General features: G+C 37.8%; 1 protein-coding gene and 1 non-coding gene across 3 annotated transcripts; both read right to left on the reverse strand.

The window, feature by feature from the left end:
* Nucleotides 1-252: 252 nt before the first annotated feature.
* Nucleotides 253-23,214, reverse strand: PRPF39 (pre-mRNA processing factor 39). 2 transcript variants are annotated; one of them, XM_058163152.1, is made up of 14 exons: nt 23,042-23,214; nt 20,020-20,383; nt 17,247-17,372; nt 16,473-16,591; nt 15,411-15,578; nt 14,040-14,208; nt 12,477-12,584; nt 10,037-10,201; nt 9,589-9,715; nt 6,166-6,434; nt 3,672-3,856; nt 3,038-3,112; nt 1,674-1,794; nt 253-953 (listed from the first exon to the last, which is right to left on the reverse strand). In XM_058163152.1, exons 2-14 carry the CDS (start codon nt 20,347-20,349, stop codon nt 897-899), a joined length of 2,019 nt encoding a protein of 672 aa, XP_058019135.1. In that variant the 5' UTR covers nt 20,350-20,383; nt 23,042-23,214; the 3' UTR covers nt 253-896. The 2 variants fall into 2 exon arrangements, with proteins under 2 accessions (XP_058019135.1, XP_058019136.1); XM_058163153.1 differs by lacking the exon at nt 23,042-23,214 and adding an exon at nt 22,432-22,656.
* Nucleotides 6,023-6,106, reverse strand: LOC131189408 (small nucleolar RNA SNORD127). The gene has a single exon (XR_009153022.1). It is a non-coding gene; the product is annotated as a small nucleolar RNA SNORD127 (small nucleolar RNA).
* Nucleotides 23,215-23,642: the final 428 nt, after the last annotated feature.

A 23,642-nucleotide genomic window follows, 5' to 3' on the forward strand; every position in this document is an offset into this window, starting at 1 on the left:
TTCAACAAGCATGTTCATAATTTGAAAACAGATTAACATAAGAAAAGAGTAATTAAGAATTTTTGGACCAAATATTGGCTTGGCTTTTGCAACGCATAATAATACAACTGTCCTACATGCAAAGTTTCAGAATCAATCCATAAAGGAAACCTGGAACTGAATAGCAGTACAAGTGAAACCATCAGAAAGAAGCCATGTTCCAAAATAAATTTGATAAACAGACCCCTAAGGAAAAGCTACTGTTCAGAAAAATTACACAATTTGATTTTATTACAAAAAGGCATTTTAAACAAAAAACTAAACTTACACATGAAAATTCCAATACAAAATCCATCCTAAGACAGAGCATGGTTCTAGTAACACACTTCATTTTAGTCACTCAAAGAGATACCCTATACATTATGCATCCTCATCTGTTAACATTTTTCTAAAAGCTCGCAGCTTTTGGGTGCTGCAATTGTAAACTGGTAAAAAAAAAAACCAAACAGATGCAGGAAAAGGGATGTGGGATTTGTGAATATTCAGGCATATTTTACTGCAGAAGAAAAAGTATCTCCTGGCTTGGGTAATATTCGAGATTGCAGGGGTAAATTTTTGTATTAATACATGTTAATTGTTGCAAATTAACTTTCCCAACGAATCATCAACACTATTTCATATAATCATCATTTGATAATTTTACTATTGAGAAAGTTAATAGCTCAGTAGACTTGGAATACAGCAAGATACCAATATGAGTTTGTCACAAGAAAAAATGTGAAAAATCAACTCATCATACATGCAAAAAAGACAAGAATCACATGACAGTTTGTTCACATCCCTATTTCTTTCTCTTTTACAAAAGAAAAGCCTTAAGAAAACATTGTGAAACTCCATTTGTTGTTAAATTGTTCTGCTCAGGTTGAAGATGACTGGTAATATTGTCCATAATTCCATGCATTTGAGTAATTGTACTAAAGGGGAAAAAATAGAGAAAATTAATACCCTCTATAGTTAATGCTGTAAGCTCCAATATGAAGCAGCTAACAATTAAAATAACTTGAAAAGTAAGATTCTCAAGGTGTAAAATACACAGCCCTTTTTTAATAAGGAGATTTGATAACTCAGTTGATAAAGCTGATGTCATATGACGGCAGTTCCAGTTACCACTGTTATGTGAATCGTGCACAGTCATGGCATCCCAGGATTCCCATTTGTGACTTACTGTAAGTTTTCCCATTAAGTTTGTTCGAAATTGGCAGTGAAGATTGCAGATGGCAATCCCATGACCTTGGGATGCTGCAGCCATGGTAACTGCATGCTAGTTGTCAAGTATCCAAAGTGCAACCAGAAGGAATGGTTTCAAGTGCCCTCATTCAGAATTGTTGCTACTTTGAAAGGCTGCTGAATGAATGATTGCCAAACAAGGATTACTGCCACAACTGGGAGCCATAGATGGCAGCCATGTGATTCAAACTCTTTGTTGCCATCTACTGGTCATACATCTCTGAAGGCTGGATTTGGGAGCCCTCAATAGCCATTTGCTATTGCAAAGCTTGTACTAAGGCATACCGACCCACTCTTAAAGCATTATTAAGCTGGGCTGCATTTTTAAAATTAAATAACTTCAGTTGCAGGGAAACGGGCAGAATTTAAGTATTTAGTCCAAAAACTTCCAAATAAATGATGCTCACCTGATACCAGGCATTGTAGTTGTAGGCTGCCTGATTTGCTTGCATATCTCCATCAGCTACTTGTCCAGACATAACACCTCCTTCATCACTCTGAATTCGTTTCTCATCTGGTTCTTCACAGCTGCAAAAATAGTTTGTGTCACTTCTTTATGAAGCAAGACCCTTGCAGAAATTTTTGATCCCCCCCCCCAACTGTATGAGGAAATGCTATTACTTTCCTGCATGTTGAACTTAGCCATACATTTCCTATCTTATTGTAAACTGTGAAGAGCAGTCACTTTTAATCAAAATTTAAACCCTCAGCAGAGGGTGCCGAATACGGAGTTCAACATTGAAGCCTTTTTCAGGGCCCTTCCCCCAATCTTGAGTAGAAAGATGGTGGCTGTATTCCTAGGCAGGTTTATTTGTTACAACAGTCAAAAGTTTCTCCAGAGTGTCACAGCATTATTAAATAATGAATTTTAAACTGAAGACTAATTCAATATCCCACACTACACATAAACTTTGTACATTAAATATGTCATGCAACATTTAAAGTCCTAAGTGGCTTCATGGGCTAAAACAAACTTTCCTTAGTTTTCTTCAAGAAAATAGATCATTTTTGAGCTTCCTGTTTAATCTTAAATGATATCTGCAAAGAAGTCCCAATTTTTATTTTTTTCCTTCGACAGAATTAAAGATTGTGTATGTAAAGGGCATACAAGCACATTTTACTACTGCTGCCTATACATTTATTTAAGTATCTTTAAAGTGTGAACTGTTCTATTCATATAAAAATGATCATAGCAATATTGATGATCACATCAAGGAAAAAAGTATTTTTCTTGCTCATGTTTTCTGAAAATATGATATAGATAGCCCTTGACTTACAACAGGTCACTTAGTTCCGAGAGACCTACCTACGGGCTATTTACCATCTAAATTCAAAGTTCTGACAGTGCTTCACACCTGTGGTCAGTTGACTGCATTTTGGGTGCTGGGCAACCAGGCTACATGTACAGCTATTTGCAGTGTCTTGCAGTCATACTACCTTTTACAGCAGCTTTGTCAAAAACCAACATTTCCAGTTTTCAGCAAAACCAAACCACTGTTTTGCTTTAATGATTGCTTCAAAAAATAAAATCTGGTCGTTCATCATGTGACCAACTTGTTTTACAACCATCACCAAGTTATGACCAAGATGGACAGGCTTGGTCGTAATCAAGGACCACCTGTGCACAATTCCTTTCAAGATATACTTTGTTTACATTTAATTAGCTCAGACATGTATTGTCATTGGTAAGGTTCCAAAAATGTAACAGTAAATAACAGCTATGTTTAAAAAAGCAATCCAGAACTCTTAGCTAGAAAGAAAATATGTGTACCCATTCTCTGCTTTTCTTTTTAAACATTCTTGTTCTTTCAGAAGGGCTTGATGTTCTTCATAAGCATCCAAAAGCCTACCAAAAGGAAAAAAGAAAGAAAACTGAGATTTCTATTCGAGACATATCCTGCATGTGTTTTATATACTGCTTTCACCGTCTGTCAACACAGCTGGCTTTTGAAAGTACTATTGTGTTTCCCCAAAAATAAGACCCTCCCCGGATAATAAACTCAATTGGGCTTTCGAGCGCATGCGCTAAAATAACACCCCCCCCCCAAAAAAAATATTTACCTGCATGTACAGCCAACATCCACCATTTCCTCTGGTTAGGGAGACAGAGCTGGAAATCAGTTAAGATGGCAAGAGGAGTCCCGTCTTGCTCCACATGCCCCAAAATAATAAAACCTCCCAAAAATAAGGCCAAGCGCTTATTTCGGGATTCAAAAAAATATGAGACAGGGTCTTATTTTCGGGAAAACACAACATTACAGTCAGAGTAAAATGGAAAATAAATTTTAGGATTGGAATTTCTGAGTAAATGTATAAAGACAGCTTAATCATCTTGATCTCTGTAGGCTACAAACCATTCATGAATCCAAAAATCAAAGACTGCAATCACTGAAAATAAATCTTACTTGTTCACATCCAGGCCAAAATCTTCAAGAAATTCCACTTTGCGCTGAGAAAATATAATCCTAATTTTTATAGGCAACGTTCCATTGATAGCGCTGTCAAAACACAAAATGATGTTCTCTTCATTCTGCTTTAGATCTCCACTGTACTCGATTTCCAATAAATTGAGATACAGTTTTGGATTATCCTATGCAAAAAGCAACATAATTTAAGGTCAGGTTAAGTTCCCATATGTTAACCTACCATTGAGAATGGCCAGGTTTGTATTTTAACAGTTATGCTTAATCTACAGGTTTCCTCAAATTTCTAAATGAATATCAGGTAACAAACTTTGGCAATAAACCTGAAAGCATGATTTAAATTCTGGCTTAAAACATATGAATGAGAATCTTGAGTAACTCAGTATTTTGTTGTTCATTTTATTTTGAAATTGACAGAATGTATCTACCGCAATTACCTTATGAAATTGAAAACACGGCTTGAGTTCATAAAACTTATCATGTATTAATTAAATTTCTATGCTGCCTGAATCCCAACAAGTCTGAAAGCTTATGGATTTAAAAAAAATCCAAAGCCAATACAATAATAAAACAAGGGAAAAAGTGGCAAAAAATAGGTCACCTTCAGTACCCAAAAGGGGATTTCAAACATTTTTATTGAATGGTTCTTCCAGGCCATATTTTGTGCTATGTAAAACCAGATGTAAGTTACAACCATGATTTACAACTTATCATATATGTGTGGTTTTTCAGTAAACCATGGCTTATATATACAAACTCAGCCAAAGTGTCTGAGGTACATAAATCAATTAGCTGTGCTCCTTGTAAAACTGTATGTCAAAATGCCTCCTCTGTTCCTGAAGGCTTCCTGCTCAATTCACATTTTAAGACTAAGCATACACAAAAAGCAGATTTCCTAGTTCAGTTTCTCCAGTGTGAGGAAAAAGCCAGATCAGGTGCCAACAAAACAACAGAAAGGCAAATTAAGTTTAGGCAGCCCTACACTTTTTACTAAGTGAAATCATCCAGTGCAAGAAGACAGTCATTATCTTTTTGTGTGAGCACTGCACAAATATGCTTTTTGCAACAGGTTTCAAATTACAGCAACAACCTGAGGCCAAAATATTAGGTCTTAATAGTAAAAATGCTTCTTGACAGTTGAGCCAATCTTTGAGAATAAGAATTGTAACAAGCCCTCTATCCTACTTCCATTAAAGAAATTATCAGCAACTTTACAATACCTAGAAAATTAAATGGCTCAACTCATCAGAATATACCGTACTTTACTAAGAGAAAGCATACTGTAGAAGAAAGTCTTTATTCATTATAAATATACACTTGCAAGAACTTGTTGATGTCTTGCACCATAATCAAAACATTTTTTTAAAAACTCTCCCTTTTTACAACCTTGTAGTCCCTATTCAGGATACTGGTTGGATGCTCTGCTGCCTATGCAGAGTTTGCATTATTTATTTTTTTTGCATCGTAGGAGAGAAAATCTGCGATCTACGATTGAACTCTCAACCTTCAGAGTGGGAGGCAAGCATTTTCACCACTAGGCCACAACGTTGCTCTCAATCAAAATATGTACATACTGAAAGTATAAGGCCTTGGACGCTTATATGTTTTGTCCATACATGGCCACATGTATTGTAGCATCTGAATGGAATCTTGTGGATTAAACAAAGTTCACGATATTCAACATTCTTTTCTAAAGACAAATATGAGAGGAACTATCTCAAATATGGTCTCAAATAAGGACATACATATTAGGGTTGAAAGGGATGTTGGAGGCCTAGTCCAGCCCTTCCACAATCAAGGCAGGAGTCCTTATCCTGCAAATGGTTGTCCAATCTTTTCTTAAAAGTCTCCAGCAATGGAGCACCCACAACTGAGTTAGGTAATTGCTCTGTCAGAAAATTTATTCTTACTTGTAGGTTGAATCTCTCTGATGAGCTTTCTTGTTTTGCCCTCAGATGCTATGGAAAATAAACCAGTGCCCTCTTCCCTGTGGCAGCGTATTGGAAGACTGCTATCATGTCTCCCCTAAGCCTTCATTAGGCTAAACACCCTTGTTCTATGCATTTGGTTTTTCCTGCCTAATTATGCCACATAATTCTGCTCTCCCAGGAACATTTCCTACTATAATATATAGTTGCATTTTTATCTAGAAATCTGCATTGCTTCTTTTGAACACAACCAGTTCAGGTACAGTGATGTACCACTTTTGGCCACGTTATACTACCAAGATATGGCATCACTATGCTTTCAATGTCAGGTAATTCCCATGCCGGAATGATTTGCTTTGGAAAGGAAGCCTGAAATTTAGGGAGAAACCAGACAAATGATAAGCCAAGCAACGTCAGGTTAGAGGGACTGTTGTCTCCATACTGCAGCTACGCGCATTGCAGAGTTTAAAGGAATCATCACAGTTGCCAGCTATAATGACTTCTTCCTAAGATAAGACACACAAACCAACAGTGGGGAAATTACATACCCTGTCTCTATCAATGGCCTCCAAAAGAACTTTCCTGGCTTTTGGAAGACTCTTCTGAATTTTGAAAAGGTGTCGAGCAAGCTTTACAGCAAAGAAAGAGGCTTCATAGTTTGATTTGGCATTTTTCACAGCTTCCTGAAGCAGGTGCTCAGCTTCCTCCATGTTTCCATGTCTCCGTTCTAAACTAACTCTTCGTAAACGAATCATGGCCAATCCTGAAACATTCTCCTCAAAGATCTTCAGAATTCTTCTGGCTTCATTGATATTCCCTAAAAGTAAGAGAGAGAGTATGCATGCACTTGGAACTGCAAATTGACACAAGCCCATCAAATATATTAGGATATTGCTCCATCCCAACGTCAAGATTACGCTTTGCCCTTTTTTTACTCTTGATGAAGGATATTATATAATGCAAATTAGTTGGATTTTCAGCAGTCAAGTATCTCTGCTTCACAGAGCCACAGGGGGTTCAGAAAGAAGATATGCAAATAAAGGAAGCAATAGGTACTCCAATTTAGCATCGATACAGAATCTCACTTCATTTGTTAGTTTCCAAAACCTAATTGACAGTAATAGCCTTAACTGGAGCAGAATTTTAAGTAGCCAAGTACAGGTCGTCCATAACTTACAACCATTCGTTTAGTGATCGTTCAAAATTACAAAAGCTCTGAAAATAAGTGACTTATGACTGCTTTTCACACGATGGTTGCGGCATCCCTGTGGCCACGAGATCGAAATTTAGATACCTGGCAACTGGCATGTAGTTATTATGGTTACAGTTTGCCGGAGTCATGTGATCACCTTTTGTGCCCTCCTAAAAGCAATGGGGAAGCCAGATTCACTTAACAAGCGTGTTAATAATTTGACAACTGCAGTGACAACTTTTGTATTGGGCATTCTGTCCTGCCACATTTAGTACTGTGGGAAATTGGGAGGGGGATTGTATGGAGCAAGGGAGATATAGAGTCATAACAACATTACTTTCTCAGAGAGTCAAGGACATCTTGCCCTGCACTTAAAGGGGTGACTGGGAGGCATCTCCAGATGGGATGGTGTGGGTGCTGGGCGGGGATATGTGGGTGCTGGGCAGGGACCTGGACTTTCCTTTGGGTGGGATATGTTTCCTTTGATGTGCTAATATGACATCTCTAATAAAATGGAACTTTGAGGAACTTCAAGCCTCAGTGTCTTATTCCGTTGGGGGTGTTACTTTGAACCGTGACATTAAGTTGATTCCTAGTGAGTGCATCTTGTACTTTTCTTGGCAAGGATGACAGAAGTAGTTTGCTGCTACTGTATCCTATGTCTTTATAACCTAACCAAGAGTCCTGAAATTTCCAGATTACACTCCATCCAACCATACTGATCCTTTCTGAAATCAACCCAGTTTCACTAGGACCTCCCTCATCCTGAGCTTAAATACTGGCAAGCAATGGAACATGAGATGTTTAAGGGAAGAACAATAGATACCAAAAACAGAAAAGAAGATCTCATTCAATAAGTCCCGTGTTCCATTTCCCTACACTGCCTGAAGACCAGCCTTTAGAAGAATTTCCCAGATAATTGTCCAAAGTTGGGAACTACTTGTGGAGCAGAAATTGGAATGTGGTTCTGTTTCACACAGAATTAGTTTCATAGGTTTCAACTGAGCTTTATGAGCTAAACCTGCAGGGTCTCAATAAGGAATTGATAGAGGACCATCTTGCCAGCCTGCATATGTTGTTCAGTGGCATCTTGATAAAAAACAAAACAAAAACCTGGCTATATTTCTTGTGGAATCAGCTATGATACCCATTGAGGCTATCTTTTATCAATAAGCTAATCAGGTTCAGATTCACCTGGTAGTCACAGCAGGTACTTTATAAACAAAGACAAGTGACTGGAATAATGGTGGCAGTTCTTTTGAGGCAGAGACTGACTGCTCTCCAAATATACAACCTGCAATACTGCTTTTGTGATAGCACAGAAGATTTAGAGGAAGAAGCTCTGCAGGATATATTATAATCTGGATGTGAATGTGGGATCTCTATCGAGACCCATGGTTTAGAGAGAGGTCTGTTTGAATTTATGCTCATGAGGAAAACCATTTTCCAACAAACACATTTACTAAGCAGAGGGGTTTGAAAGGCCAATACTGAAAGGAGAGAATCTGAAAGGATCTGAGAATCTGAAAGGATCAAAGCCACCATTGAAATCTATGATGTAATGTGCTAAATAATTAATACCCATTTACAAAAAAGGCCAGTATCCAAAATGATTTTTGTGCCACTTCCTTTTCTCTTTGGCAGAAAATGTGCCAGGTGGTTTCAAGGAGCTTGAATATTGATGCTCCATGGGAGGCCAGAGTGGTCTGGATAGAGACTGAGTCACAATGTAAAGTCTAAAAGAACTGTTTATTTCCAGATGGGCAGTTATAACTAGCTCAAATCTGAATGAACCTGGCTCCTTGGCTGAGATTTAGTCTGAATGGTGGATGCAAGACTTCGATGACAATCAATAGTTCTATAGAGTTGTGTTTTAGAAGGTGTTTGGACCATGGAATTACTGTTAGGCAAAGAGAAAACTGGTAGCTGTCACCTTGATTATTAAAGCACCAGCCTTGTGAACATGGATCATTATGTTTGTAACAATGTATAGATAATCTCCATCTTTTGAGATCAGTCTCTAAGATGGATGCTTAAGCATCCACTAATGGGGCCCTTAAAAGATTTTAAAAAAGCAAACAGAACTAGAGCAGAAAATTCCTTTTGCAACCTTATATTTGGTTCAATCTGCTGAGGGGCAATAAGTACAATTTACTATCTACAGGAAATCTTTTGGTCCTGCTGGCATGAAAGGGGGAAATAATTACTTGATGGCATAGTAGAAATTAAAGGTTTTCAACTCTCCCTGAACTTTCTGTTCAGAATACCAAGTTTAAAGAAGAAAGAAACATTTATTTCATTTAGGGCAGTTGATGAGCAGTGATTACAAATAATAGCTTTGTCTTATCACAGCTACTTAGGAAAAAAGCCAGGTCTTTAGTACGTCAGATTTAGGAATAAAACTTGCCAAACTTCAGGGAGAAGGGGGTGTTTTAGGGCAGGGGCTGGCACAGAAAAGGCATGCTTCCTAGCTCCATCAGATGACAATGTTTAAAGAAAGGGACTAGGAGTGTGTGCTCACTCCATTTAACCTGGTAGGATAGGTAGATGTCCTTAGGGAACGGCAGCCACACAGATAACCTGGCCTTGTGATTAATTTGATGCAAATCAAACACTGTGTTCAGCAGGAACTTTGAGAAACGCTTGTGAGACAAGATATTATGTAGACACATGCAAAGAAAGGGGAGATGGTTGGTATGCTCAGAGTGCAATTGGAGCCAGAATCTAAAAGGATAAGTCATTTCAAGAGAGACCTATATGGCCACCAGCTACTCCTCACCTTGCTGTTCTTCAAAAGCAGCCCAGAGCAAGTGCACCATCGGTTTCTTCGAGAGGTGTATCGTGCAGGCCCGGCTGTATACGTGCCTCACCCCTTCAATGCTGTGGTTCTCCATATACTTGGCATACTGCATTTGAAGACAGAGCAGAGACTGAATGATTCCCAGCTTACTCTGGGTTGCTAAATACTTGAGAGAACTATAAAATTCTTGTGTTTTAAACCCATTCAGCACCTTTATTGAACCATTAGACTAGTTTCTGTAAGGAAGGACGAAGAGAGGCAACGAAGTTGGCATATGCAGCTGTCAAATCTGGTTGCAAGCAGACCATCTCCTAATGCAACAGATATAGTTATACATGAACAACATTCAAACAAGAGTACAGAAGGTTAGTCACTGATCATCAATGTTTGCAAAGAGTAGAACTGGCATAGGAGAAACGCCCCTTACTTTGATCCAGAATTCTTCATAGAGAGCACAGGAGATCACGCAACGCTCAAAAAGAACCACTACTCGTTCATGAGTTCCATTCTCAATCTCAAAGTCCAAATACTCCTTCCAGTTCTTTAGCTGGGTTTTCTCCAGAGGTTTAACATGAAAATAAGGTCGTTTTATCTGAAATGGACATGACATGGGAAGTCATGAAAACAAATTTCATTTTACATTGTGCTCATTACAGTTATTAAAAAACTGAATTATCTCAGTAAATCGTATTTATTTTGATCCTAACTATTCATTTTGGTCATTATTGGGATCTTTATTCTTTGTCTGTTGTTGCTTCAAATTACCCTCTCTTGGAGTCAGGGAGCACATAAATTTAATATTTTTTATTATTATTACTTTCATAATCTTATATATTATCCTCAAATAAAACCAGTTTGTTTGTTGAATATATCATATCCAAATATATCCAATTTGGATATACTGAAGCTTTCTAAAAATAAAGGAAGAACAAGAATCAAAACAAAATATTGTGTAAAGCGAACACTGGCTCCTGGACATGTGTTGCTTTTCACTAGTAGACTGTAAGTGAATATAATCACCTAAGCAATATAAACAGCTTATAGACAAGCAAGGAAGTCACTCAGAAATAAAAAGGTCTGCGTAAATACAACAAAATCATTAAGTCTAAAGAAGCACTAAACTTTCAGAAGATTTGTGTATGATGGCAAGAATAAAAACTCCTATCTTACAGGGAAAAAAAGAAGATCCCTTCTACAAGACAATGTATGCCCAAACTCATCTTTATCTTGTTTTCTGCTTACTCTGGGTCTAGCCAAATATTCTGGCAAACAGTCAGAATTCTCTTCTTTCTTGAATTAAATGAAAAGCAGCATGCAAAGAGTCATTAAATAAATAAAACATGCTTGCTGTGAGACCTTGGCTTAGTAATTTAGCACACACAGCTATGAGGAGAAAGAACAGAAAAATGTTGGACATTTAGGATAGAATTTTTTAAAAATTATACTCATTATACTTATAAAGTATAATGATTCAAGAACACAAATTGTCTTTATTGTAAAGTCATTAATTAATATGTGCTGACTGCAAGACGCTAAAGAGAGTACAAAGGGTTTGGAACCACACCTAAATTACTGAAATTATTTATAGTATTTATTTGTTCTGACTCGCCCATTTTGAGGGATCAGGAAGACTGCAATGAACCCCATACAATTGATACTTTGAAACACCAAGCATGTCTTCAAGCAAAATTTATGCAAGAAGCTACAGAGTCAGATGTAAATGCCCTTGGAAAAAAAGCATACTACTAGGGCTGGAGATGCCAGGGATAACAGAATAAGAGTTGGAAGGGACCTTGGAAGTCTTCTAATCCAACCTTTTGTGCAGGCATGATCTTATTCCTGTCTGAAATATGGTGGACAACATTTTAAGGGAGAAAAATCACATTAGGGCCTTTGTGGTTATATGGAGTCACATAGAATAAATTGCAAATGGTAGAAAATGAGCAAAGATGTATGTTCTTCCAACAAAGACCCAATCTTTAATTAAATGCTTGAAGTAACCCTAAAATCATAGCATTTTAGAGTTTTCTACCACTGAAAAACAGATGAGCATGTGCTGAACTTTCAAAATGTTCAAATAGTGATAGGTGTGAAAAGGATCCCATATATGTGAAACAGATTTCTAACTTCTCTTACTATAGTTCTTATCTGCAGAAGAGCTGTCCCTGTTTGATAACTCTACCTCCATACATTTTAGGTCTATACTGTTACTATAGGCCATTTTTGCTGGGAATTCTAGTACTTCTAGTACAAATGCATTTCTATGGTATAAAGACTGAAAAATTGGCCTAAAGCTACATATGAAAACTTGGCAAAGTCCTATATTTTCTTAAAATACTAAGAAAGAAGTGTGAATGAGGAGACAGTATTTATTTACTATCCAGGTGCAACCTCTAATTTTGCAAAATGAGAACAGATATAATTTATTTTTCCTCTGTGCCCTGTTTCAAAAGCAGTTTAAAGTACAAAATGAAATACCTACATACATTCTACTTTGGGCAACCAAAAATATATTCAATGTTTTCACTAAAGTTGGCACATTTGTTAATTAGCAATGGTCAGATATTGTTTTGTAAAGCCACAAACATGCAGCTGGCAGCTTCTTTTATAAAAATTGTCAATGTGTTACTATGTACAAGGCAAATGGAAGAGCCAAGGCAATGTTCCATCAACTAAACAGTATGACAACATTGTTTTCACTATTGTGTATAAAACAGAAATAGAAAAACCTTAATCTCTTTTAAGATTCTGCAAAGCTACTAGCAATGGGGCAGCCTAATTTCTAGAGGGAGGCTTTTTCATATGCAGTGCCATGACAGAAATTGTATGAACCCTCAACATTGACAAGATTATTCAAATGAACTTACCCCTTCTTCAAAAGTCCACCGCTTGCTAACTTCATGCTCATTGTGATTGAATATTTCTTGATGAATTTCAATGATTCTGTGACGCATGTTTTCTATTTCAGTGATAAGCTAAACCAGACATTGGAAGTGTTAATACAATTCAGGCAAAGAGGCATTTTTATTAGAAATTTCTGAAACAGGTACCTACTCTGGATGGGAATAATAAAAAAACTATTCTAGTGCGACTGTGAAATATGATGTATTCCAATATAACTGCTGATATATATTAGTTTAATATGAATAAAAAAGTTGAAACAATTATCTTCTAGTCCCACAACCTTGTTTATCAAAATACCTGACCACCCATAGATTGGAAACATCAATCAATGCACTCTAAGAATCTTAAAGAATGGTTAACTTGATAGGATTGTGCTAGACCATTTGTCTGTGACTAAAGTATACCAATATCAAAACAAAATGTGGCTTCTTTCTTTTGAGTCTTAGTGTGTTGCTATAAATGGTAAGCCATGGTTTATAAATTTACATGTTTTGGAAACCCAGCCACATGTAGCTTATTCAATATACCATGTTAATATCCTACTGCAATAACTGAAACAGAGGTGTACAAAAAGATGGGGAAGATGTTTTGAACTTGGAACAAGCCATCATGTTCCAGATGTTCTGCTAATCAAAAATTATCCTGTAGTTTTACCACAATTACCAACAGGAAGAAAATGGTACAGTAAAATCAGCACACCCTTCCACCTAGAATAGGATAAATTGCCACAGGTAATTCAACAAATCAATTTAATTATTCAAAATAAATAAAAAATATATTTTTTGTCATTCACATTCCATTTTGTCCCTCCTTTTGCATTCTTTCTTAATGAGTCTACTCCACCATTTCTTTGATATTAGTGTTTGTCACAGCAAGTTGGCTATGGCGAATTGTCAGAACCCTTCCATTAATAACCTTTCCTGTTCCATAGGAAGTAAGTGACATGTAAGCGTAAGGAAATTAAACTGCATACCTCCACCTAAAGATACTTGGAAACTTTAAAATAAAAGTACCAAACTAGGCAGAATTATTAGCTTTACCTTACAGAGTTCTAGTTGTTTGTATGAGTGTGTTAAATACAGCTACCTGAACTAGTTTACCAGAACAATACAACTGTTTAAAAGTATCTCCCTGAACTATATCTACACTGGTGTTTGCAATTGATAAGTTTTTATATAAATATGTGGGAAAAATGACACGCTGCCTGCACTGAAGCAGGACACTAAAATTATTAGATGACATTTCAGAAACATCCAATGAAAAGAATGGAAAACCAAGAGCACCAACAGATTTTAAAAGGCAGAAAGATAAAGAAAAAGAACTGGAGTACACAGAATGTATGAGTAAATGCATATACACCGGTATTTCTGTATAGAAACAATTTTCTGAACATAACTTTTAATAGCACTTTCAACAAAAACATTTCCAAACAACTGGCTAAATTATTTAAAAAACTGTTAGCCCTAGAGAAATTGTCTACTGTACATTCCAAACTGAAAACTTATTCAAAAATGCTGACTGCTTACTTTAGCAGGGTCAGTAATATCTTCAATTCCAGAAGGTTGGTTATCTGGAGGTGGTTCATGCTCCCCATGATGATTATTGGCAGTGGAAGCAAGTTCTCTACGCAGCTGAATAAATTGTTCAGTAGTAAGAATGTCTCGAGGCAGATTATTCTGGACATGATCTTTGAACCTGCAATATATCAAAAAAAACAAAGAGTAGAAAATCTTACTATTTTGTTCACTTCTACGTAGTACAGGGCTCAAGGTGAAATATTAGCTATTCCAAGCTTACTATATACACGCAGAGTTGTGAACACCTAAAGATAAAGTAGATCCTTCTATTGAGTCTAAGAACAACTTAAACCTCTACAAAATTTCAGAACAGGTCAACCCCAGTGCCACTGCAATCTCATTAGATAAAAAGGTGTATAACCTCTTTGGGTGCATTTTCAGCAATACTATCAATTTCTCAAGAGCTTGCCCGACAAATGATATGCAGACTGCTGGAAGTAAATTTCATTAGAAACGAAAACACGTGAGATTAATAGATAATTTTTTATGCTCTTTCTTTGGCAAAATGGGGTATTTTTTATCTGTTTATCAGACACAAAAATACTAAAGTGGATTAGCATCACATCCTATACCCAAGAGTCAAAATCCTTACACAGTAACTTAACTGTTCTTAAAATTGTTTTGGTAAGAGTAGTAAATCAGTAATCTTTTGAAAATCTCAAAAGCATTTTAAAAATGGTTTGGATAATACTTCAGTGTGAAGATCATTACAGCTTTATTATTATTTACTTCATTCATTAAACATGAAACTCAGTCAACTGAACATTCAAAAAAGTATCACAAATACCTTTGACTGGTATTAATGGTTGATACAGGTTGCTGCCAGCGTCCTAGGTATCAACCAAGTACCTTCTTAAGATGTACGATGTTCCAAATAGCGCAGTTTTTTGTAGTTCCACTGGTGTTATTGCAGGAAGCTGAAATTTGTTGATGTATCTTATAAAATTCTTGGACATGGTACCAAGTGCCCTGATGACAATGGGTAGTTGTTGTTGTTATTATATTTTTATCCTGCTTATTATATATTTGGCCCACTTCACAGCGGTGAAGATACCTAAAACTCCTACAAATCCCACAACAATCCAAGAGGTAGATTGGCTGAGAGATTTTCAATTCAGGAAAAATCTACAGAACACCATTGTGGAATCTAGTTCTCCGTGCAATGTTGCAAAAATATGACTGGATAGACTTTCAAAAACACTCAGGAAAAGAATTCTGCCTTGTTCTGGTAGGTCAGATTATATTGCCATGTAAGTGTAAAAATGTACCATACAATTATACTAACAAAAGAACACTACCAAACAATTACAATCCTTATACCTTTGGAAGTGATGACTATATAGCTGTGTTGGAATTCCAAGAATACGATCAAATATAGTAGTCACTGCTCTCAGGTTGCCTTCCTCATTTTCCCAATTGATATACATTTCCCAGAGTTTGTCTGAACGGAAATCTGTCCCAGCAGCAAGCACGGCATGCTCATATGTCCTAGGAATCAAGGAAGTTTTTCATTACCACAAAATACATCACATAATGAATTAGCAATATTTCATTTAGAAAAGAATGAAGCCACTGAGACATGATTTTTGAGTATTTAGCACAAAAACCTTTTAGCTATTTACAGCGGGATACAATAGTAAGCACCTGCATTGTTTGTGACTGAAAAATTGGCAGTCTTACAACAGACACACTTTCTTCAAATTTAATCCTTTTAGTATTGTGGAACTTCTTTCAGGCCCAATCAGGATATCAATGGCCTGAAAGAAGAAATCGTGGCCTCTGGTGGCTTAGGCTGGTAAGACAGTCTGTTATAAACACAGCTGCTTGCAATTACTGCAGGTTCAAGTGCCACCAGGCCCAAGGTTGACTCAGCCTTCCATCCTTTATAAGATAGGTAAAATGAGGACCCAGATTGTTGGGGGCAATAAGTTGACTTTGTATATAAATATACAAATGGATGAAGACTATTGCTAACATAGTGTAAGCCGCCCTGAGTCTTCGGAGAAGGGCGGGATATAAATGCAAATTTAAAAAAAAATGGCAAGCGTGGATGCTATATATTAGGCTGTTAATTATTATTTTTATAAAACCACATATATCATGCATAGCATTTTTATTCCCATGTATATATGCTAAGGTGTTCTGAAGTCTGACCAGATTTTTATCTGGTCTCCTATCTGACCTTCAGAAAACTAGTAAACACGTACACTTCAACCTTATACATCCTCAGTTTCTGAAGCCCCTGCTATAAATGGCATTTCTAATTTCAAGCTTCTCCTTCAGGCCGAATACTGAAGTGTCTTTTCATATAATCAAGTACATCCCTAAGTACAATTCCACCATGGATGATACACACATTAAGATTCTTTTCAACCAACTTACCCTCTAATGGTCCCAACGGTTTCTTCCTCACTGGAATCCAGAGTTTCTTTGAGGAAATTTATATAATGAATCCAGAGATCAACGCTAAGAGGTATCGCCTGGAGTCCTCTCCGATACACCTACAAAGAGAACATTAAATAGCTATCCTTTGAACCTCTAGGTGGGTTATATGAGAGAGGCAACACTGTCTTATCTGGTGAACCTTACGAAATACTAATGTACTGGAATTTTGTTTAAATAATCTACCATTACCATTTGGGTGGAGGTTGGCTAGAACATGGCAATGCTCTGATCTCCACGTGCGGAGTCTTGATCTTCAAAGCGCAGCAGTCCCTGCATCTGACCAGGCTGTGTGGGCAGGCTTTGGGATACAGATCATAGGGCACAGACCCTTTAGAGCATCAATGTCAGCGTCTGACCAAAAATGCAAGATGTAGCAATGGTGACCAGCAAAACCAACCACAGCGTTTGAATTTTGTGAATAAATGTATAATGTAAGTGACAGAAAAGCCCTGCCCTACTTGTTAAGCTGCAGTGTAATGCAGACGCTTGCACTGCAAAGCTTGACAAACTGTAGTAGAGGTTTAACGCACCTGCCAACAAAGAGAGAAGATATTAGCTCCAAAGGCCAACAGGAGTGACAAGTGTAAATAGAAAACCCTGAATGAAAGTGGCAGGTACTGGCAGCCAAAGAATTTCTTGCAATGCAGTGGTTTGGTCATCATTTGGCTCACAGAACCCAAGAGCAACAGCAGCATACCTCTATATACATACCTCATCTGACTGCTTCATGTTACTGTGTCGCTTCTCAAGGTCTGCATACTTCTTCCAGTAGCCATAACAATAAGGGTAATGTGTGAAAAAACTGTCAAAGGCTTTCCTTGCAGCTGGCAAATTGTTCTGGGGGGAAAATATAGAGGACAGCATTTAGTAGTTTTAGACTCTGCAGTAGATTGGAAGTGAAAAAAAACCTTAATTTGTACATCATCTGCTTTGCCATAGGAGTTCCCCTCCCCTCCGTGAGTTGAAAGGAACTTCTCTGGTAGGAAGTAGAAAGAAAAGAAACTTAGATCTGAAGATCTAAGCTTCATTTCTGTAGCCTGCAGAAGGATGTCAGCAGTCCACCATGTGCAAAAAGGGAACTCCTCTGATGGCGTGCAGATGAGCCTTAAATCATGAAAATCTTAAGGCCCTTTCTGCACTCCACCAGACGACTTCCCTTCTGTGCATGAAGAACAGCTGACATCATTTAGTGGGATGCAGAAAAGAAGCTTAAAACATGAAGATCTACGATCCCTTCCTTTACCTCACTGGAAGAGTTCCTTTCTGTGGGTGGAAGACAGCTGAAATCCGTTCATGGGGTACAGAAAAGCTTAAAATCATAAAGATCAAAGCTCAGATTTTCACAATTTAAACTTATTTTTCTGCACCCCACAAAAAGATGTCAGTTCTCCTCCATGCATGGAAGGGAACTCCTTTGGTGAGAAGCAGAAACAAAGTTTACATCATGAAGATTCCAAGCTCCATTTCCGCACCTCAGCAGGAATTTTTGTGTGTGCACACAGGAGAGCACCACAGGGTACAAAAAGGAAACTTAGATCTTCATGATTTTCACTGAGTAGGGAACTGAAAATAGTGATTTACGAGATTGAGGGCTTGGTCAGAAGTGAGAACAGGTTGCCAAGCGCCTGAAATGCAGTCATGTGGTGGTGGTGCTGTTGAAACATCTGATGATGACTGGAAGTGTTCTACAGGCTGCAAAGCAACAATTCTGAAGCCATTGTAACTATGTAAATGACAGTCATTTTACCAGGTAAATTGAAGATTATCTGTATTACATTCTCTCTGAAGGAAATTTTGTTATCAGCAATCAGATTTAATTGGTTCAATTAAGGTAACATTAGACAAAATAATTCCTTTGATAATTTTTATTCTTATTTTTGAAGAATATGGGATTGATTGGATCACCCAGCTCGATCAAGAATTATCTGCTATCAAGAGGCAAAGCTTTAATCACTTTTCTAGATTCCACATGGTTCATCCAAACTACAATAAAGCCTCATTTATTACATTAATTAGGAAAAAGAAGGAATATTTGCTATTGCCTATTGTCCAATAAATAAATATTAAAGAATTTATATCATTTGAATTAATGTCATAAGAGCATTGCACAAATAGGTGCAACTGACATGACTCATATATTTGCATAAAAGTCTTCATACATAACATTCCAGTTATAACATTAAGGAAAAGTTAATATAAATTTAAATGCCTCTCTTAATCTACTGTGAATGCAAAGTACTAGTCTGCAACATCTGTACAGAAATCCTGAAGTTTGCTGAATAAGGAGTTGGTTAAATCAAGCTCTCACTGTATTTTAAAATATACATGACAATATTTCATTATTCCAAAATATTAGATAGCTTTATTTTCACACATGTGATGAAGAGGGTTCAGTATCTTAAAGCTTAAGTATATTAAACAAACATGTATCAAAAAGACCTTGAAACTTCAACAGATAAACTAGATTCTTGGGATTCATAAAACATATTGTAGCTGTACTTCTAAATTCTATACTTTTGCACTGATAAAAAAAATTTAAACCCATAAAAATCTTAAAATGTTGTACCTATTTCTAAAACTATGTTTTTTTTTTCACTCCAAAATATTTCACACACACAAAAAAACCCATGCAGGTTCAGGGACAGCAATTGTTTAACACTTGCATCTCCAATATCTACATATAGAAACTTATTCTCCCTTCATTAATATGGGAATATTTTATTTCAGTTCAGTTTTTCCCAGTTACAAGTAAGGATAGTTGAACTCCAACAGAATGGAGGAACAGAGACTTAATGCATATATCCTAAGAGCCACAGATACTGTCCACTCCACATTTAATGGTCCATTCACTATTGTCTTACCTTTCTCCACCCTTCTAGATTACCTTACCCACATCATTATTATTGTCACTGCTGTTGCAGCCACTCCCGTTGCCCTTCCATATCCCTATTCTTCGCTGTTACAGACATTAACATTTTGCCTCCCAAAAGTTTTCCTACACTGAAAGAGCTACAGCCACTGCCCTTATTTTGCCTGTAAGAGAAGAAAACTGCTGCTGTAGGACCCTTCCCCATACTCTCTACCAAAAAAAATAAAATAAAAAATAAATCTATCACAAGAATTTTTGAATGAATATTGAGAACATTTTAAGAGTGCCAGAACGTTCACTCACAATGTAGGCGAGTGGAAGAAATCTTATACTAAAGGTTATCTTTTGAGGAAATAACGGGAAGAAGGGAAGAAAGTAAATACTTGGAAGATGAACAGCCCTCAATTGTATATTCATTTTCCACTCAATTCATCCATTTCTTACATGTGGCACACAAAGAATTTTACAATATTGAATGTGAAATATTAACATGACTTCACTGAACCTGAGGGATGATATAATTGCTAGAAGCATGGAATTTAGAATTTGTACATTCAAGTATTGGACAGTAGGGGGAAAAACACTACTATTGGGCCAAAATATATAATTACTTACCTCTTGTTCTACAAACTGAAGGAGGTAAACCCAACCTGTAAAATCTTGTGGGTTGGTTTCAACTACTTTCCAAAACTTGTCAAAGTCAGCAGGGAATGAATTTTCAGGATCAGATGTCTTTACAGTTTCTGTATCTGGTATTTCAGTGTCCTGAACAGTCTCTTCCTGGGAATTGGCAGCAGGAGAATTGTCAGGGGACTGCTCCATCTCCATGACACTCATGATCTCTGTGCTAAAGTCAGCTGGCTGCTCATTCTTGGCCTCAGTGTCCTTACCCATGTTCTCACTTTTCAAGTTGCTATTGTCTTCTGTATGTTCTGAACTCTGCATAGCGACTGATACCTTTTTATCTTTATGAAATATTCTGTAAATGCAGAAAACGATTAGCACTGGTACTGTCTATTGAATTTTCATTAAACAGTATAGGCATCTGACTTTTTTAAGTAAAGATAACATTTGATAGAGAGTTAAAATAATTAAAAGTTAGACAATCAAAGCTGAATGAATGAGTCAAATCTTTCTAACATATAGACTGAAAGCAAAGTATAAGGCAAATATCAGAGTAAAAACCATTTTCCAGCCCATTTTAGCTCAACTAAACTACCCTGATTAATAAGTGGCTAAAATTCTAACTGGAGTAAATAATAATGTATAATTAATATACCACTTTAGCACACCTCTGTTCTGCACAAATTACAAGAAAAAGAAAAATATTTGCATTGTATTTCATAAATTAAATTATTGAAATAAAGTGCTATATTAATATATCTGGTAGTACTGCTTTCATTTCCCATTAATCTCTACTTCAGAATTCCAACACAGAAGCCAAATGTTTTTATCTAAGCATCACCTTCTCTAGTCTCAATTACCAATAAAAACAAATGAATAAATTATTATTTGGATCCTGCTTTCTCAGTCATAGTCTCACTGAAACAAATTCCAAAAAATTCAACTGAATGGAGGGAGGGACAGGTGGCAACTGAGCCTGTCATACAAGAGATAACTTGCTCATTCAATCATTTGCAGCAGCTTTCATAGCAAATTAAGTTATAAAAGGGCAAATCAGTTGCCCTAACCTACAATTAAAAAGTGGCAAGAAGTCCAATCACATCTAACTTCTTAAAGATCATGCATCAGTTGATAATCCCTAACTGATACACAAAGGCTCAAGGGAAGTATTAACTTCAATCAAGTTGGAACTACTTGATAGACTTTGATGTGGTATCCTCCCACAATGCTTCTGAGTTTGTTGGTACTGGTTAATAACTATAATCAAGATCTTTCTAGATGACAGAGCAGTCTGTAATTGGGATAATAGAATTATCTAAAGTCCCAAAGTCATTCTGGAGGAAATGGATTTTATGTATAATATTTTTAGAACACAAAGAAACCCAAAAGTTTTTTAACATGTCTGCCTCTGCAAAGAGATACTTGGTACTGAAAATATACATAACCAAGCTGAATGGAAATACACACACAGCTTGGTTATATATATTTTCAGTACCAAGTATCTCTCTTCAGAGGCAGATATGTTAAAAAGCTTTAGGACACCTCAGATTTACATGTGTAAAAGGGGTTGCTTTCTGAGCTTGGTTCTCTTCTTGCAGGGATTTAATTATCCAAACTTTGTAACATCATTATATAAAAAATCTGCTAAGATTTAGTTACAGGAGAATTCAGACAGTGAACCTATTCACTAGAACGAGATTTACAGGAAATTAGCTCTGCCTTTTAGAGCAAAATATTTGGCTATTCAAAAGCTTTCCTCTCATTTCCTCCAAAATAGAAAAAATGTAAACCATTCTCGGTTCGCAGAAAAGGTCTAAAAACACAATACAAGTAACCACAATTCTCAAGTTTCAATTCTCAAAATATTTGTCGTGTAAAGCAACCCTTTCTTGAACTGCACCCTGAAGCTGATATGAGGTGTAGCGAGCAAAAACGAAGGCCCAGTAAATGAATAATGTAACTTTCTTCCACTCGTTTTTTTTTTAAAGATCCCTTGTCAAAGCCGATTTCTGTCATGACCTCCTTCAAAACGCCTAATTCCTTATAAGACACTTTAGGCATCTGCAGTTGGAAAAAAAAACCCTCTTAAACTCTCCATATCGTTTCCTTTTCAGTGGCAAACCCACCGGCCACGACGCCCGTTCTACTGTATTCCTTACTGTAACTTTGACCGTTGAAAACTGTAGCGAGTCGAAAAAGAAAGTTATGTATCCGACCAGTTCTGATCAGGAGGAGCGATGCAAGTATAATTTACGCCCCCCTTTTTTTCATCATGCCCTCAACCAGCTTCCCCACCCTACCCAAAAAAAACCCTTAATTTTAAGCGTAAGAGATCACAGCCCCAAAGCCACATGGCTGGAGATCAACCCGCGTGATGGATAGACGATAGAGTTCAACACCTACACCGAAAAGCGCCAATTCGGGCAAAGCAAAGCAATCCCAGTTTAAGAGAGCAATATGGCTGAGAGAAAGTCGCTATATAAGGCAGGCCTTTTTGACTGAAGCTCCGCCGGTCATTCCGTCCCGGGGCCGAGTAAGAAAAGAAAGCTTTTAAGAATCGCCCGCCCTCCGGGTATAACGACGCCAGCAAATTCCTTCCTTGGTTCGCGTTGCTCCTTCCACAAAAAGTAGCTGAGAAAAGAGCTTCTTTCTCCCCACCCCCCGCCCACACACACACTTTCTAGCTCGCGCGCTCGGTCCCCCTTTCTCCCCCTCCCCCCACGCACGCGCGCACGCCTTCGGACCACCGGAGGCGGGAAGGGGGGGGGTTGTTACAGCGCCGCCTCTGGCCTTGCCGAGCTCGAGGGGAGGGGGAGAAAAAGCCAACTGTGTGGAGGGACGTGGGTCGGCAACAGCAGGTTCCCCTCTTTTTCCTCGCTGCCCAACCGTCTTGCCTCAGCGAGCGTGGCTGGCGAAACGGTTTCTTTTTTTTAATTATTAAACCTTTCCTCAGACCTCGTAACACACGCACAACCAGGAGGCTTCTCGTTCTTTCGCCCGTTTCCCTACAGACCTGGCGCGTGTTCTCTGCCATCAGTCCCGCTCGGCCGTCGCCGTCGACTTGACTCCCTGAGAGGCCTCCGGTCTGCCCGCCGTCCGAAAAGAAAGTACTACGCAGGCGCGTCGGACCTAAGGCCTCTCTTTTTTCTGGCCGGATCTGACTTGCGCCGCCGGCGGGAAGAAGGAGGCGCATGCGTGGTTGCGCGCCCAGCCGGAGGCCCGGAAGACAACCCGCTTGAAAGAGCATGCACCGGAAGGAGATTCGCTCGGCCTTCCTAGCGACGTGGCTGTTGCGTGTCTCAATGAGAGACGGTTTACAGTCCGCGAGTCTGCTGAAGGTGGTTACGCGCCGTAACCACCGTAACTCTAAAATTCCGATCTCTAGTTAAGTCCTTCTGCGTTACTCCGAATGTGGACGCTGTGTCGTTCTAATCATGTTTAACTAAGATGGCGGCATAGCCAGACGCTAAAGTTCATCCAAACACCTCCTCTGTCACTCTCGGCTTAATAACGGCTTAATATCTTTGGGAGCTGCAACGGGCGATTATTTTGGTTGGTTCTGTGTGCAGACTGCAGAATTGGAGTTCATAGCTGACATGGGAAAACATAATTTT

This window comes from Ahaetulla prasina, chromosome 1 (assembly GCF_028640845.1).
Source record: "Ahaetulla prasina isolate Xishuangbanna chromosome 1, ASM2864084v1, whole genome shotgun sequence".
In the NCBI taxonomy this organism is placed as follows: Eukaryota; Metazoa; Chordata; class Lepidosauria; order Squamata; family Colubridae; genus Ahaetulla; species Ahaetulla prasina.